Source organism: Strix aluco, chromosome 12 (genome assembly GCF_031877795.1).
Source record: "Strix aluco isolate bStrAlu1 chromosome 12, bStrAlu1.hap1, whole genome shotgun sequence".
NCBI classification, from domain to species: domain Eukaryota; kingdom Metazoa; phylum Chordata; class Aves; order Strigiformes; family Strigidae; genus Strix; species Strix aluco.
In genome coordinates, this window is record NC_133942.1 from 6,734,596 (window position 1) to 6,748,911 (window position 14,316).

A 14,316-nucleotide genomic window follows, 5' to 3' on the forward strand; every position below is an offset into this window, starting at 1 on the left:
AGAACCCCAATACACTCTACATAATCTGTTCTGTGAGGCTTTGTCTTTGTTTGGAATACTCAGCTAATTTCTGTGACTTTCTAGGAGATAAAAAGCGAATATATGTACTTCCCTAAGTTGAATCTGTTGCGCCATTAACCTTTCAGACTATTTCAGACAATCACATAATGGGACAGTACTCATTTTTATGAATGGTAATTGTGGAGCTTTCAACCAAAGTTAACTTCTACAGGTTACTACTACAAATATTATTTAATGTCTTGATGCTTTAGAGTTCCATATATCACAAATAAAAAAACGCACCACAATTGCTTTTGCAAACTTGTCCAGAAAATGCTAAATGCATGCGTTGCTTTTTTTCAAATCTTCTTTAGCATCTAGATGAGATGATGTGTCTTTGGTTTATAAAAGCTAAGAATGCTGCCATGGTACATTATGTACATTGTGTATATTGTTCACATTTCAAGAAGCTGCTATGGGTGACCCACAGTAAGTAATAATGGACAAAACACAGAAAGACAGAATATTTTAAGTTTTAATGCAACAAATGAAGAAGGTCTTAACACTGTAAAATCCCATTGTATTGCTAATGCTGTAGAATTGTACATTAAAAACAATTATTGTCTATAGATGTAAAAATAGCAAGTTTTATGATACAATAAAACACAGTATAGAAACCATTTAAAATTAAGTAGAAACCTCTTAAACAATTGAGGCATTAATCTAAGTGTTTCTCCAAATGTATTAAACAAAACACAGTTAATACTGACTCTAAACATGCCCCCATCTTCCCCACTCCCCGCCCTAGTTAAACTGATTAGAAAAAATAGTAGTCTCTCAGTTACTGTGTTTTGCATTCTTTCAGAATCGTTTAGATTCTCCATTTCCTTCAAGTACAGTAGAACAACTCTTCACAATACAGTACTACCCCTGAAGTAATTTATTTCCCGACACTATATAATTTTGAAAGTAAGTACTTAAGATTAATTTTGAAGGCTAGAAGAGGCCCAAGGAAGTCTGCAGGAGGGCAATTAAATTTTGAATGCAAATTATTTACACAAACATTAGTGTACTGTAATTACAGCATAAAACTTGCAACATAGCTGATGGGTGCTTTTAACAAAAGCTCCAAATGAAAGAAAGGGAAGAAAAACAGATTACAAAATAAATAATCTAAAGTTCTTCATGGTAGAAACGTTCATCATGAAGCTGCCTACCATAATCCGTTGCTTCACTGTTAAGAAACAAATCCTGGTTCTTAAGAATTTCTGCTTCAGAAAGCTTTTTATCATCATTCAAATCCATTTCTTCAATAAGGTGAAGAGCCTTTAAAATAAATGGAACACCATGTGCACGGTTAATAGATACGAGCGTTTATAAATAATGCTTTTGGAATGGCTTTGTCAAAGTCCTGCCACAACACCATTATTTGTAACAAGCTAGACAAGATTTTGCATTCCGAACAGAGCCTTTCTTTCCTCGGTTTGTTTCCCTTTGCCTCTTTCATTTGGTGGCAAAATCACAGTATCAAATCTCTACCCTCAATATCAATTATATAGCAACAAATCAATGTCAAACCCATAGCTTTGCTTTGAGGGCGGAAGAGAGTATTAAACCAGCAAAGATTAATCATATTCCTGGAAGCACCCGTAGTCCTTGAAATCCACGGGTGAGCGCAGTACACTTTAGTGTATGATCTGCAGGAAGCACAAGCTTAGCATGTCAGGTAGTGACCCTGTGTTTTCAGAGGGCTCCTCTGGACATTCAGCCATGGGATGACAGCTACAGTAGCAAGTTCTTGATGTGTGGGACCTCAACTAGGATTTGGGCCAATGCAGTCTTCAAGATGAGCATTCTCTTTCAGAAGTGTGCACCCGTTATCTCTCAGTCACATATTTACCCTGTGTCTGACAAGAGAAGCATCATTTACAGCTCTCGGGTTAAGCTGTAGGTACTCTTGCTTTCAACTCTGGAGGTATCTACTGTGCTATGCCATTTTTTATTTCCTGAACCTGTGAAGACTCACTTTTCCATCATACATGCATATTAAAAAAAAAAGAAAGTAGGGACAGAGATGTGCAGCTGGATATTCTGTATCTATTTATGACTTGCAAAAATGCTCCATGGCTCTAATTCATAGTTAATGGATAAGTCATCTATGCATAGGAACTTCAACTTTGGGTAGCAGTTAATGTTTTCCCTTATTTCCTGACAGCAAAAGCTTGCTTTTCTGAAAAAAACTTTCAAATACTAAATCATGACAGTGTCAAATGAAACTGCAAGTTAAAACAATTCTCCGCTGTTGCTTATTTATATATTATAAAAGGAGGGGGAAGTTCAGCAGTAAAACAAAAAAACAACTGCAGGGTTGATTCAGGGTTCACAAGTATTACATAGCTCAAAGCCAGCAGGCTAGTACAGCAGCTCTGTTGTACCTATTTCTGAGAAATAGAGGAGTCCTTGCATTATGTGGGTTTTGTTTCTATTTGCTAAACATCTACAAATACAATGATTTCAAGAATCCTTCTGTTCCTACTTTTTCCGATTGGTTTGGCTCGATGTAACTGCTTAGTGACTTTTTAAAAAAATTATTACTTACATTTAAGCTGACTACATCACCAAAAAGGACTGAAGAAAATAACAGGGACTAATACCAGCCAAGCAGATTTTAAAAGTGCTCTGCATGGCAAAAACGAAGACAAACATCTTGTCAATTCCTGGAAATGGAATGTATAATAATTTTTCTATTTTTACGTTATTTAGCTACCAAGTTTCTCAAGTCATTTTGCAATGCCAAAATGAAACTGCAATATTCAGCTTTCCAACAGCAGTTTATGACTTAAGTCAATCTCTTTAGGATTGATGACTTTGCTAAGCCCTTATATTAACTGAAGAAAAAAATTAGCATGTTAGAGAAACAAATAAAAAAACCTGATTTCTTGCAGAACTGAGCTATCACTGCAGCATGGCCTTGCTGTAAGCTAAAATTTGAATGAACAGTGAAGAACTGCTAAAAAAACCCCCAACCAAGCAAATCAACATAGGTAAGAATAGACTCAACACAGAATGCATGTCAATTAGAACAGTACTGTTTCTGTGAAATAAGAACCAACCACCCTCAAGAGTCAGATGTTAAAAAAAGTCTGTGCAAAGGCTTACAGATCCACATTTACAGAAATACTACTACAGCAATTTAACAGCTTAGCTTCCTACAAGGTTAGATAAGTGAGCACCCGGTGCTGCGTGCTAGCCATGTTGCTTTTTCTGTCACCAGCAGAGCTGAGAAAGGAAGAGGTGGGACTCATTACTGTAACGAGATGGTCCAACACAATGCCTGGGCTGTGCTCTTTGACACAGAGCATCTACTGTCTCTCCCAGGAATTATGGAGGCATGGGAAGACCTGTTGTTCCTGCCATTCTGAACACCAAAATCCTCCAGTGCAAAGGAAAGACACTTGGACAAATTAAGATTAAAAGTTATTAGCGGAAAGGCAGAAATCCTCCCTACTGCAGTCGGTGACTGTAAAGTCTGCTTACTAAAATAGGTTGTTCTGGAACACTCAGTGCTTCTCCTGCCTGCTACACAAAAATAAAGACAGCTAAAATGAGAATCCACTTGAACCTATTATGGCATTCTACCCTGATTAAACCATCTGAATGATCATCAAAGTTTGCATTACAACATCTTGAATCACAGAATACTTCCATTTTCTTGTACTTATGAAAAGACAAGTTTTCAGTTCTACAAATTATGGTGATTTATCCACTTAGAAGAGTCACGACCAATTTTTGTTTTCAAAATTATGAACAGCTTCTTTTAGTAGTGTATCTCATTAGATTTACCTACAATAACTAAAAAATAACAGATTAAATACTGTACCCTTAAATCAAACCAGATAAGCTACTTAAACATGTAGAAAAGCACTTTTGTTCATTTATGAACATTCATACAATTAATAGCAACTTAAAATTTGCCTAATGCAGTTAAAAGACCTGTATTCTTTGTCAAACAGAAAAAAGGTTAAAAATATATGCAAAGATCTGCTGAACATTCTTTTTCAATCACTGAGGCATGATAAATCTGAATGCATCTATCATTTTGTTGTGACACCTTCAAAACTCTACTGCATTCATTAAAATCTAAACAGCAGTCAAAACACATACCTCCTCTTGTGCAATACCCTGATTATTAGGTACTATCCAAGACAACAGCTCTTGAGGGTTGAGTTTTCCATCATTATCCTTGTCATAGTCATTCACAAAACGATCCTTCTCAACAAGTATCCATTCTGGATCTTCCCTTGCAGCTAGTAAGACACATTTGTCAAGTTTAAAGCCACTCTTTACCTTAAAGCAGATATTTTCACCTTTTCTACAAAGCAAATTCATTTAAATCTCACAAAACACAACATAAATATGATTTTGGTAAACAAAGACAAGCCTTACAGACCAGTCCCAATACATTAAATAAATGCATTTGTCTATGAAAAAAATACTTGTATAGAATAAAACAGAATTTAAAGCTAAGGTTAAATTTACAGTTGAACTAAGTGGACATTAAAATCAAGGTTTACCATCAACTGAACTGTTTATTTTAATATCTCTGCAATTGCCCAAATTGATAGTGGAGAAAGCATACTTTATATTGAAAGTGCTGCCAAGTAGATGGTTTCCTACTTATTGGGACAGCTGACATACCAGTAGGAAAAAGTTAAGTGGATGACAGAGATCCTTGACTGAGTTAAGATTAGTCTCTCCCATTAATGTGCAGCAATTGTGTTGCAGATACCATGTTGAGAGTATCACGTGACAGCAATGTGGGCAATACTACAGCCCTCAGACATCGGTCATCCCAGCACTTAACAGACGGAGGAAAGTAGGGAAAAGCTTTAAAGCGACAAGTGTCCCAAAAAGTAGGTAGACAAATAGTGTTTTGCAATATTTGGGATTATGAAATTATAAGGCCATACGAAGTTTTTAAAAACATTCTACTGTCTGTTCTCCTGTTTTAACATCAAGGGAGGTCCATCTGTGGCAAGTAACAGAGAAGGCAAAGCTCTTGCTTAGTGCAGGCTCAATAGTCTCAGGTCAATACTGCAGGCTTTCCAATTAGTCTACTGTCTAATTTTTTTGTTGTTTTCTAAAATACCTGGAATAGAGCCAAAGCAATTTCATTTACTGCTGTTATTTGTTTGTATACTTGTTTTATACTTACCCTATGCACTGGTATTGCACCCTGCAACCTAGCCAGCAATCTTAAACTTGTCTCTAACTCTTCAAGAAATTTAGAAGCAATTCATCAAACTGATAAGCACTGCAGACAAGCATGAACAGGTATTAAGACTTCCTAAACATTATGAAAGCCAAAAGTAGTTGGCATCACAAGCAGATAAATAACAGTTTCAAAAAATAATTAGGTTTCTGTTATTAAGAAAACCAAAAAAAGTCAAGTCTCTCTCCCTCCTAACATCTAGTTTTGCAAGTAGATTATCAATGTCACAGTTCACCATACACTGTTGCCCAAAACCAGAAGACAGTTTAAAACCAGACCCACCATGTAGTTTATTAGTCATTTTAAAGTGTGCTGCAGGAACACTGTCTGCAGAAGAGATGGCCATTTGGAGAAAAGTTGAAGTAGCTTCTACAATTATAGCTGATTCTGAATTCTTGCTAAAAAGTTTTATTGACAAAGCTGTTAACTTCCCTATTACCGCAAGGTCCCTAGCAACAATTTTACTCCTTTCCAACAACTTTGGATAGACAGCCTTGGAAAAGCTTTTTTAAAGTCAGAGCAGGAAAAGGATAAAGAACCCTGTAGTTGCATCCGAGATCTGTTGTTTTTACTGGCTCTGGCAAACAGAGATGGTTATACAAGGTAAAATTACAGGTGGTTGATTGGAGTGAAGAAAAACTGACTATTCCCCTATTTCTCCATATCTTCATGCAGCTTAAACATTTTCCCCAGCTAGGATGCTAGTCCACACTTAAGATTTAGCACTCCTTAGGACCAAGTACGCCTTCCACACGCCTCAAGCTACTGTCTTCTTGGAACTGGAGGAGTTATTTGCCCTATCTTGCAGCAAATCAAATACAGTGTATACAATATTTACCTATTAGCAACACAGCTAGAGAAAACTATTGATAAACACCAGATAAGTGTCCTTTATCTTGTTAAAGAAGGAATAGATCAACTTTAAGGAAGGGCAAGAGTGGAAAAAAACCCACAAAGTGACAGCAGATAGGCTTTTGATATCTGGTACAGTGAATGGCCTCCTTCCCCTCCACCTCTCTCAAAACACACACAGCTTCAATCTTTCTAAAGCAAGGCTGACAGCTGCCGCCTTCAGCTGATAAAAGACCAGGAAAGTTTAACCTTACATTCCTGCTGGCTGGTTTCGCAGATGTGTTCAGTTAGCAAAAACGCATCTTATTTCAGCTGCATACCTAGTGATGAGGACCATGCTTCAGCTTTTAGGAAACCAAGATCTAACTTGCAAGGAGACAGAGGAATGGGCTATACACAAACTGCTGTCAAATACATACAGGGCAGACTGAAATAATGAGCTACTATGCCCAGTACCAGGAAAGGGAACTATTCTAAGAGACAGGATAATGTTACTCAGAATCTGTAGGTGGAGGTGTAAGAAGCTGAAAATAAAGGTGCATACAATTCACCCATTCCAAAAGCTTTTGTTCTGTTCCTTCTTTCATGCCCCCACCCTTTTTCCTTACTTGGGTCTCTTCTGTAATCACCAAGGAATTCTTCCAGGCTAACAAATCCATCACCATCTTTATCATGTTCTTCTAAAGCCTCCTGAATGACAAAGTCCTTTTGTATACATACAAAAAGCAAAATACCAATTTGTGAAAAATTAGCAGCTTGTAATTAAGATAAACAGCAATAAATCATTTTAGAGCAATAAGGTATTCTTTAAAGTAAAGACTCCCTCATTTCAAATCTGCTTTATGCAGATTAGTGCAGTAATTGGTTCCAGTGCAACAAAACAGATCTGTTCTTAAGTGTTTAGGATGTTGGGTTCTATGAAAACCAAATCTGAAAGGTGTACATCAAGTTGGAATCCTTCAACATAATTCAGAACTACAGAAGTAGCTGAGAAACATGAATTTGTACAAAGCTGTATCATCTCATTTCACTTTTCTTCTTTCATGTGATGTATTCACTAATTTGCATTTTTGCAATTTTATGAAATTGTTAGGAAAACTGGTTGGTCTTTTGGTCCTGCATTTCCCAGTGAAGCCAGCGTGCCTGTTCTTGTAGTTCTGTCTTTTCTTGCTTGTCCATGATCAACAGTTACGTCACCGCAAACAGAGGCTGTTTGCATGGCACTCCTCCTGGCAGCTGGCTCTGAGCATCGCACAGCCAAAACTGAAGGCTCTACTGCACAAAAGCACCAATGGACTGTCAACTGTCGGTACCGAGCTGGAATGACACCAACAGTCACAGCAGTGATGGAAGAGATGACCAATGACAAAGTGCTCCTGGCTGAAATAATAATCCACCAAATTCTGACCTGACTACAGACAATATTAAAGCTTCAGATGGGCTTGAATGCTCTTTTTTGGCCAGAAAAGTGACTACTGTGTCCCTTAAGCAAAGTGAGAGTAATCAGCACTTGACCTTTTCCCGTGCAACGAAATCTTTCCTGCCAGTCCCCCTAACTAGAACTGAACTCTGAACAGGCTTGAAACTTCCTCAACTCCCTCTCACCGATATATTTCCAACCTAACACAATTTAGAGATAGCTATGTCAGTCCAATCTCAAAAGGCTGGGATAGCTGCAATACTAGTTCTTGAAACAGGTTTCAAAGAAAAGCACCAAACTACTGCTCCAGCTCCTGACCTCCAGCACTGGATCCACAACACATTATCTGATTTTTAATTTGGTCTGTAAAAGCAATACATATAACTGCTCAAAAGCACACTTCCTGTAGTACTGGGGCTAAGCACATGAAAAAGATGTTGCATCTATACACACAGGCTGCTAAAGACACTCTCCTAAATCTTACCGTCATATACTCCGCTTCTTCAGGATGTTCAAAAGCAACAAATTCATCCACATTTAGATCAGGAACATCATCTCTATTAGCTTTTTCAAAACGCTTTTTCTCCTTTAAATGAAGCTTACAAAATAGATTTAGTTAGAGCACTTAATGAAAAGGAAGAACAACATTATAGTAGCTGGCTCTAAGTTCATTAGAATATTAATTATTTCACATTACCTACTCATATTATACTGATGTTATATTTTCACTAAAAAGAGCTCATCCAGAGCAATGAGAACAGCACTTTTAACTGAGGTAGTTTTATTCTAACAATTGCATAACAGCGTCCTTTTTTTCAATTTAAGGAGACATCTGACACACGATCTTAGCCAAGGCTTCAAAAACACAAAAGGGGATATAATGAAAAGACCAAGAATTCATGTTTTTATACATGCTTCCTCTTCTGAAATTCCCAAACCAACCTAGTGGAGTACAACGATTAACAGTAGCTGTTTCAAATTCCAAAATTTGTATTTTAAGCACATTTAACTTTCTGGATCTGTATCTTATTTATATAAAGGGCTGTTTGTAGTTCAATGAAGGTCTTGAAATACCATATATGTAAAATGCCTTTTCTGAAGCCATTTTAAGTGGTGAAGGATTAGACAGATTCCTTTAATACAAGACTGTTGTCCATTACATCTGAACATATTTCAAAGCAAAGTCGCTTCACTAACCTATTTTAAGTATAAATATTAGCATGCCTTTTAAAAATAAATATCCCCAATAAGCAGGCAAGTTCTTATTTCTGAATGTCTTGTAGTTCCTGTTTCTGTATTCCAAATGTGCAAAAATTTTTTTTTTCTCATTTCATTTCATACAGTCTCCTTAGACAAAATAAAGACCCACACCACTGATAACTGATCTCTACTCAAACTGCATGTGATGTGAACTATAAAAATTTTGGAATCCCATGACTGAGTGTGTCGTGTTAAGAGTGTGACTCTGATCTGGATAAGGGAGAAGCCAGCAAATCCGAAATCACACATATTTTAAACATAACCATTTGAAATTGTACTTCCTAGTACAATTAAGTACAAGATCTTAACTATTCTGAAAAGTAATTATATGTACTCTTAAAGAGAAGCTGACCTGAGGTGAGGGTTTAAATAGGAAAGCAGTTCAGAAGGACTGACTACAGAAAGCACTAGACTGCAACATAAGCTTGAACTATTGAGGGAAAAAAAGTCTTATTTTTCAGTGGTTTTTTGAGAAGTGATGAACAAGGCTGCCATCTTCTGGTAAATTCGTATGTTTACTTGATGTCAATTCTAAATCAATACCATAGTCTAACTTGTCCATTTTGATTAGAGCAAGATCACTACTTCCCAAATGTAAGGACAGTGCTGAAGATGGCTGACATATGATGCTTGTACAGTGCTGCTCATTTTGCTCTTTACAATATATGTCATCAAGCAGGAAAAGCTATCAAGCAGTCGAAGTACAGCATAAGTGAGTAGGAGTTCCAGCTCAGCATACTTATCAATGATGGCAGTATCTCAAACATGGGATCAATATTTTGACTGGTAGTTGCATTTAAAGGCTTGTTTTATTTAAAAGCTACGTAATTATTCAGTTAAGTGACCTCCAAAGCTTTACAGTTTGTTTCTTTAGCGTGTAAAATCCCCTGCCCATTGTCTATTTTAGCTTCACTTCTGCCAACATCCTTTATTAATCTACTACTACTTTACAAAAAGCAGGCAAAGCAATCCTCACAGAAAAAAAACAACAACACCTCAAGCCAGAATAGTCTAAGAACTCACTTATTCTCTTTTTGGAAAATATTTACATGTACTTGTAAATGTGTAACTTGAAAGGAAACCACTTTTGCTATGTGGTGACTCTTGGTGAACCCTTCCTCTCTGCCTTTCTTGCCTCTTCCCACTCTTTAGTATCTGCTTTCATACATGAGATTAATCCATAACTTCTGTTGTTTATACATCCAGTTTTAGCTATCAGAGTTGCATTCTGATTGATAAAAATGTCTCAATTGCTATTGCTTTCTCTGTGGGTCTCCAATGGACAGAAATTGTTAAAGCAGGCAATACTGATACCCCACACTGGGTACTTGAGAAATAACTGAAAAAGTGGATAGAACAGTGCAGTAGAGGGGGTTAAAGAGTACAAGTGTTTCCTTCATCTCCAGCTCCAGTGGTGCTGGCCCCTGCTGAAGGCAGGACACTGGTTAGGCTACAGACCTCATCTAACAAGATTGCCATCTTTTTTTAAGATGATGGCTGGAGACTCTGCTCTGTGATAAGACTGTCAATAGACCTATACTCCACTCAGCTAGCAAAATACACTCAGGAGGTACAATTTCATTCTGTCTTTGTTTTGTTGGTAGCAGCTTTAACACTCCATTACTTTCCTTTAATTACTCCCCTATCTCAGATAGATGAAAGTGTTAAAACATGTGCCAGCTGCTAGGGTTTCTCTACCCATCTTGTTCCGTCACAATAAACAAACATTGCTGCGTTTTGCCAACAGCTTACAGAAACTGATGTAGAAACATTTTACCTGTCGAAATGATTCTTCTTCTTGATCCTCCAGGACAGTGTTCTCATCAAAATCAATTACACGATCATACATTTGCATATTATACTCCTTCCAAGACACTAATCCATCACCATCTTTGTCATAGTCGTTGAAGTGTTGCTTAGCTTCTTGTGTAACATAATGTTTAAAAGACTGCTGTATCCAGGAACTCAGCTCATCTGTGAAAATCATTAAATAAATTTTAAAAAATCAGAATCATCTGCACTATAAAAACTGTAAAGATTCTACAGGTCTGTTCAGTCTGGTGTATACTCTGCAATTCAGATGTAAGCATATAGGCAAGAGGTTAGTTAGAGCAAAACAATCTGTTTCCTTTATGCTATGGCTTTTTTCAAGTTAACTGAATGAGAGAATAGATCATAGCTAGAGCCTTCCATTTTTCTTTGGTATTACCATTTCCTCACCAATATCTTTAGGCTAGAGTTACACGGTTACTTTAATCTGGCCTATATTAGTGCTGCCAGAAAAAATGTGATGCATCCCTCTCTGATACACATGGGAAGTGGTAGGAAAAAAATGATGACATTCATACAGCTGCACAGTGAACTGGATCACTAAAAACTTATCCCGTAAGAAGGAAGATTCTTATTTTCAGCTGAGAAAGCGCCGTTATTTAGCAACCTGGGACCTGAACAATGGAAGCAGGAAGCCTGCCCCTTTCGGTGCCTGCTGCCATTTATGTCACCTTGAAACGTTTATGTAGCCATGCCTTTTCAAATCTGAAGGTAATCGACACTGTAGCACCCTTTCACCTTTTTTTTTCCAGAGCTTTATGAAAATGATGCTGAATGTGGTTCAGACAGACAACTCTAAACATAACCTGGTACCCCAAAAAAACATTGTTCCTATCAGTTCTGGGTTTCTTTTGAAAAATTCACAAACTGAAATAAAACTAAATTCACTGCCATTTCCTTAATTACCCTAAATAAAATATTAACATATATTTTCCCTTTACTAGGGGCTTAAATCAAGCCTTATATATTCTGGAAATGCTTTTAAGCTACTTGGTTTTATAGAAATGTGGCTAAAAGCTTAATATACAGATGAATTCCCACAAATACACTGAATTGACTTCATTTAAAGATTGGGAGAACATATTCTCTCAGTATCATCCAGTTATTTTCAGGTGCCCAGAAGAGGAAGACAACTTCCTCTGCATTGCAAAATTATATAGCTAAATCAAGTCAACTGAAATCCTGCTCTGAAGAGTCATGATGACTAATAAAAAATCCTACAGAAATTACTACTTTGGTGTAGAAAAAATTTTATAGCATTTTTTAAATACTGAAGTATCTTATTCTATCCTTCTTGACAGAAGTGCCAGTACAACTTTACTAGCTTTATTTAAATATCTTTGAAAAGCAGCAAGATTTTTTAAAATGTATTTTTAATACTGAATTTATATTACCAAAGGAACCAATTTTATAACAGATTCTGTGAACTGACTGAACACGTGGAGGCGTGCATACCACATCCTATAACCACTGAGGCTTGTGCACAAAACCAGCTTTACCTTATAAGAAACCGCAACATGGTTTCTTAAAGATGGGTAACATATAATTTATAGCATGGTTTATTTCCCAGCATTTGAGGCACAGCCATCTGAACACATAACGTCCAGTGCCATTAATCAGAAATACTTAATGCTCTGACATTAGAGAAGCAGTATTGATATACCCCATCTTCTCACACTGTTAGCCCCCAAATGGAAGCGCCACTAATAAGGAAAACGTTCTTGAGAAGTGTTTTGCAATACAATGAGAAATAACTTGAAAAAGCTTTGATACTGTAAGTTTCTTAGTGTAAAGACACGTTCACATCTGAGTTTTCCTTGAGGAAGTAAGGGGAAGGCAAGTTTCCACTAGACTGAGAACCAGATGCAATATATACCATGAGGATGGTGTCTGGGTGGAATTTCTACACTTTAGGTAGACCTCTTCCCTCACAGCCTTTCATGTTGGGGACTGCCTGTTGTTCATTACAGGGATTAGCCATCCAGCCAAACTTACACACTACCTCACCTCTGCACAGTCTGATGCAGGAACACTGAAATAAGTGTCTGGTTTATTAGTTTCAGCACATGAAGTGAAAGACATTCAAGAGCTGATCTCGTCTTTAAAAGCGTATTTTGTCCTCTCACCTAGAAAGCTTCCTGCATGTTTAATATCATGTTAATGAAGTATCAGTGTTCTGGCATTTGAACAAGCACTATACTTGCTCCGTGTGTGTGCATGTGAGAGACTTTTGATTTTTTGTCAAAAGCACAGCAAAACAACAAAAATACATTTTCATGATGAGTTTTAGAATTAAATTAAGAAAGTGTCATGGTGATGTACTGAAAGGAAGGGCCTGAGTTCACCGTGGAGTGCATCGGTGTGACTGATAAAAACCTGTCTGGGAAGAGACATTTGATACTATATTGTGATGAAATGAACATACGATCCCTCAGGGTCACTTAGTGTCACCACGTACTGAGGTGCATACATGTTGTATTATGGCTGCAGTGTACTTTCTTTGCCTCTTGAACTTGCTCTCCCGAGTTGCACAAACAGGATTTCACACAGAGAAATCCACCTGAAGCAAAGAGGCTTCCTTCAGACGAGCGAGGGGCAGGCACAAGCGCAAAGCTGGTACTTGCAACTTGGTCCCGCGCTCTTGCCCACACGCCTCCTGCGTGCTCCTGAGGGCCCGCGCTTCTTTCATGGTCTGAAAGAGAGATCCCAGGGACTGAGACACCCTCTCCGTGAAGTCTGGCGGCATTCCTAACGCCCTGCGCAAGAGGGTCGTTCCGTTTCCCACAGAGATGCTCCGCGGCCTCCTCTGAGGGCGCTGGGCCAGACCTGGCAGAGGGGCCCCGCCCGGGTAAGCCCCGCCGCGCGTTCCCGGCCGGGCTCCGGGGCACGGCCCCGCCGCGGCCCCGGGCCAGCGCGTTACCCTTGCTGAGGAGGCCGTCCGCGTCCGAGTCGATCCTCTTCACAATGGCCCGCAGCCGCCGCTGCTGCTCCTCCGGGCTGAGCCGCGCGTACTCCTCCGCCTCCTCCTGCGGCAGAGGCAACTGCGCGTCACCCCGCCGCCCCCGGACCCTCCTCGGACCCTCCCCAGCCCGGTGGCGCCCGCCCCGCGGCCTCGCTGGCGGGAAGCGCCGCGCTCGGCCCGCTGCCGCCCGCCCGCCCGCCCGCCGGGGGCCGCCGCCGCCCACCTGTCCGCCGAGCAGCGCCTCCCGGTCGTAGTCGGCGCGGTGCTGCCCGTGCGCCGCGCCCAGCGCCGCCAGGGCCAGGCCCAGCGCCAGCAGCAGCGGCCGCCGCCGCCGCATGTCGCCCGCCGAGGAGGGGACCCGCGGAGAGGGGCGGGGAGAGGCCCTGCGCAGGGCGGGCCGAGCGGCGGCGGGGGCGCGGGGCGCCGCCTGCGCGGAGGGTCGGGCCCGCGGCAGCGCGGAGGGCGGGACCGGGCCCTCGGGGTACCCCCGGCCCCGGAGCGAAACGCAGGCTGCGGGAACGCGCGGCTCGGTAAGAGCGGGGAGGTTTATCCTCCTCCTGCCCAGCCCGTTACGCTCCACCAGTGTACGATACTCGATACTCCCTACATCTACAGATAATTTTCCAGCTTTTATGCATCGGTGAAGCCCGGCAGACTGAAGTGACTGTTACCAGAACTTCAGACAAACATCAGCAAACCCTGGCATGAGGGATGAGTATC

General features: G+C 39.9%; 1 protein-coding gene across 3 annotated transcripts; it reads right to left on the reverse strand.

Annotated features, from left to right (window-relative positions):
* Positions 1-517: 517 nt before the first annotated feature.
* On the reverse strand, positions 518-13,975 carry RCN2 (reticulocalbin 2). 3 transcript variants are annotated; one of them, XM_074837377.1, is made up of 7 exons: positions 13,820-13,975; positions 13,555-13,660; positions 10,582-10,778; positions 8,029-8,130; positions 6,733-6,829; positions 4,165-4,307; positions 518-1,326 (listed from the first exon to the last, which is right to left on the reverse strand). In XM_074837377.1, the coding sequence occupies exons 1-7, from the start codon at positions 13,931-13,933 to the stop codon at positions 1,174-1,176; spliced, it is 912 nt and encodes a 303-aa protein (XP_074693478.1). In that variant the 5' UTR covers positions 13,934-13,975; the 3' UTR covers positions 518-1,173. The 3 variants fall into 3 exon arrangements, with proteins under 3 accessions (XP_074693478.1, XP_074693477.1, XP_074693479.1); XM_074837376.1 differs by having other exon boundaries at positions 8,029-8,142; XM_074837378.1 differs by lacking the exon at positions 518-1,326 and adding an exon at positions 1,334-1,907 and having other exon boundaries at positions 8,029-8,142.
* Positions 13,976-14,316: the final 341 nt, after the last annotated feature.

Excerpts from the sequence above, each read along its gene's own strand:
- RCN2 (XM_074837376.1), bottom strand. The coding sequence starts at position 13,933 with ATGCGGCGGCGGCGGCCGCTGCTGCTGGCGCTGGGCCTGGCCCTGGCG. Across the intron at positions 10,779-13,554 it reads GGACGGCCTCCTCAGCAAGG|ATGAGCTGAGTTCCTGGATA; the intron begins GTAACGCGCTGG and ends TGATTTTCACAG. Across the intron at positions 1,327-4,164 it reads AGGGTATTGCACAAGAGGAG|GCTCTTCACCTTATTGAAGA; the intron begins GTATGTGTTTTG and ends TTTATTTTAAAG.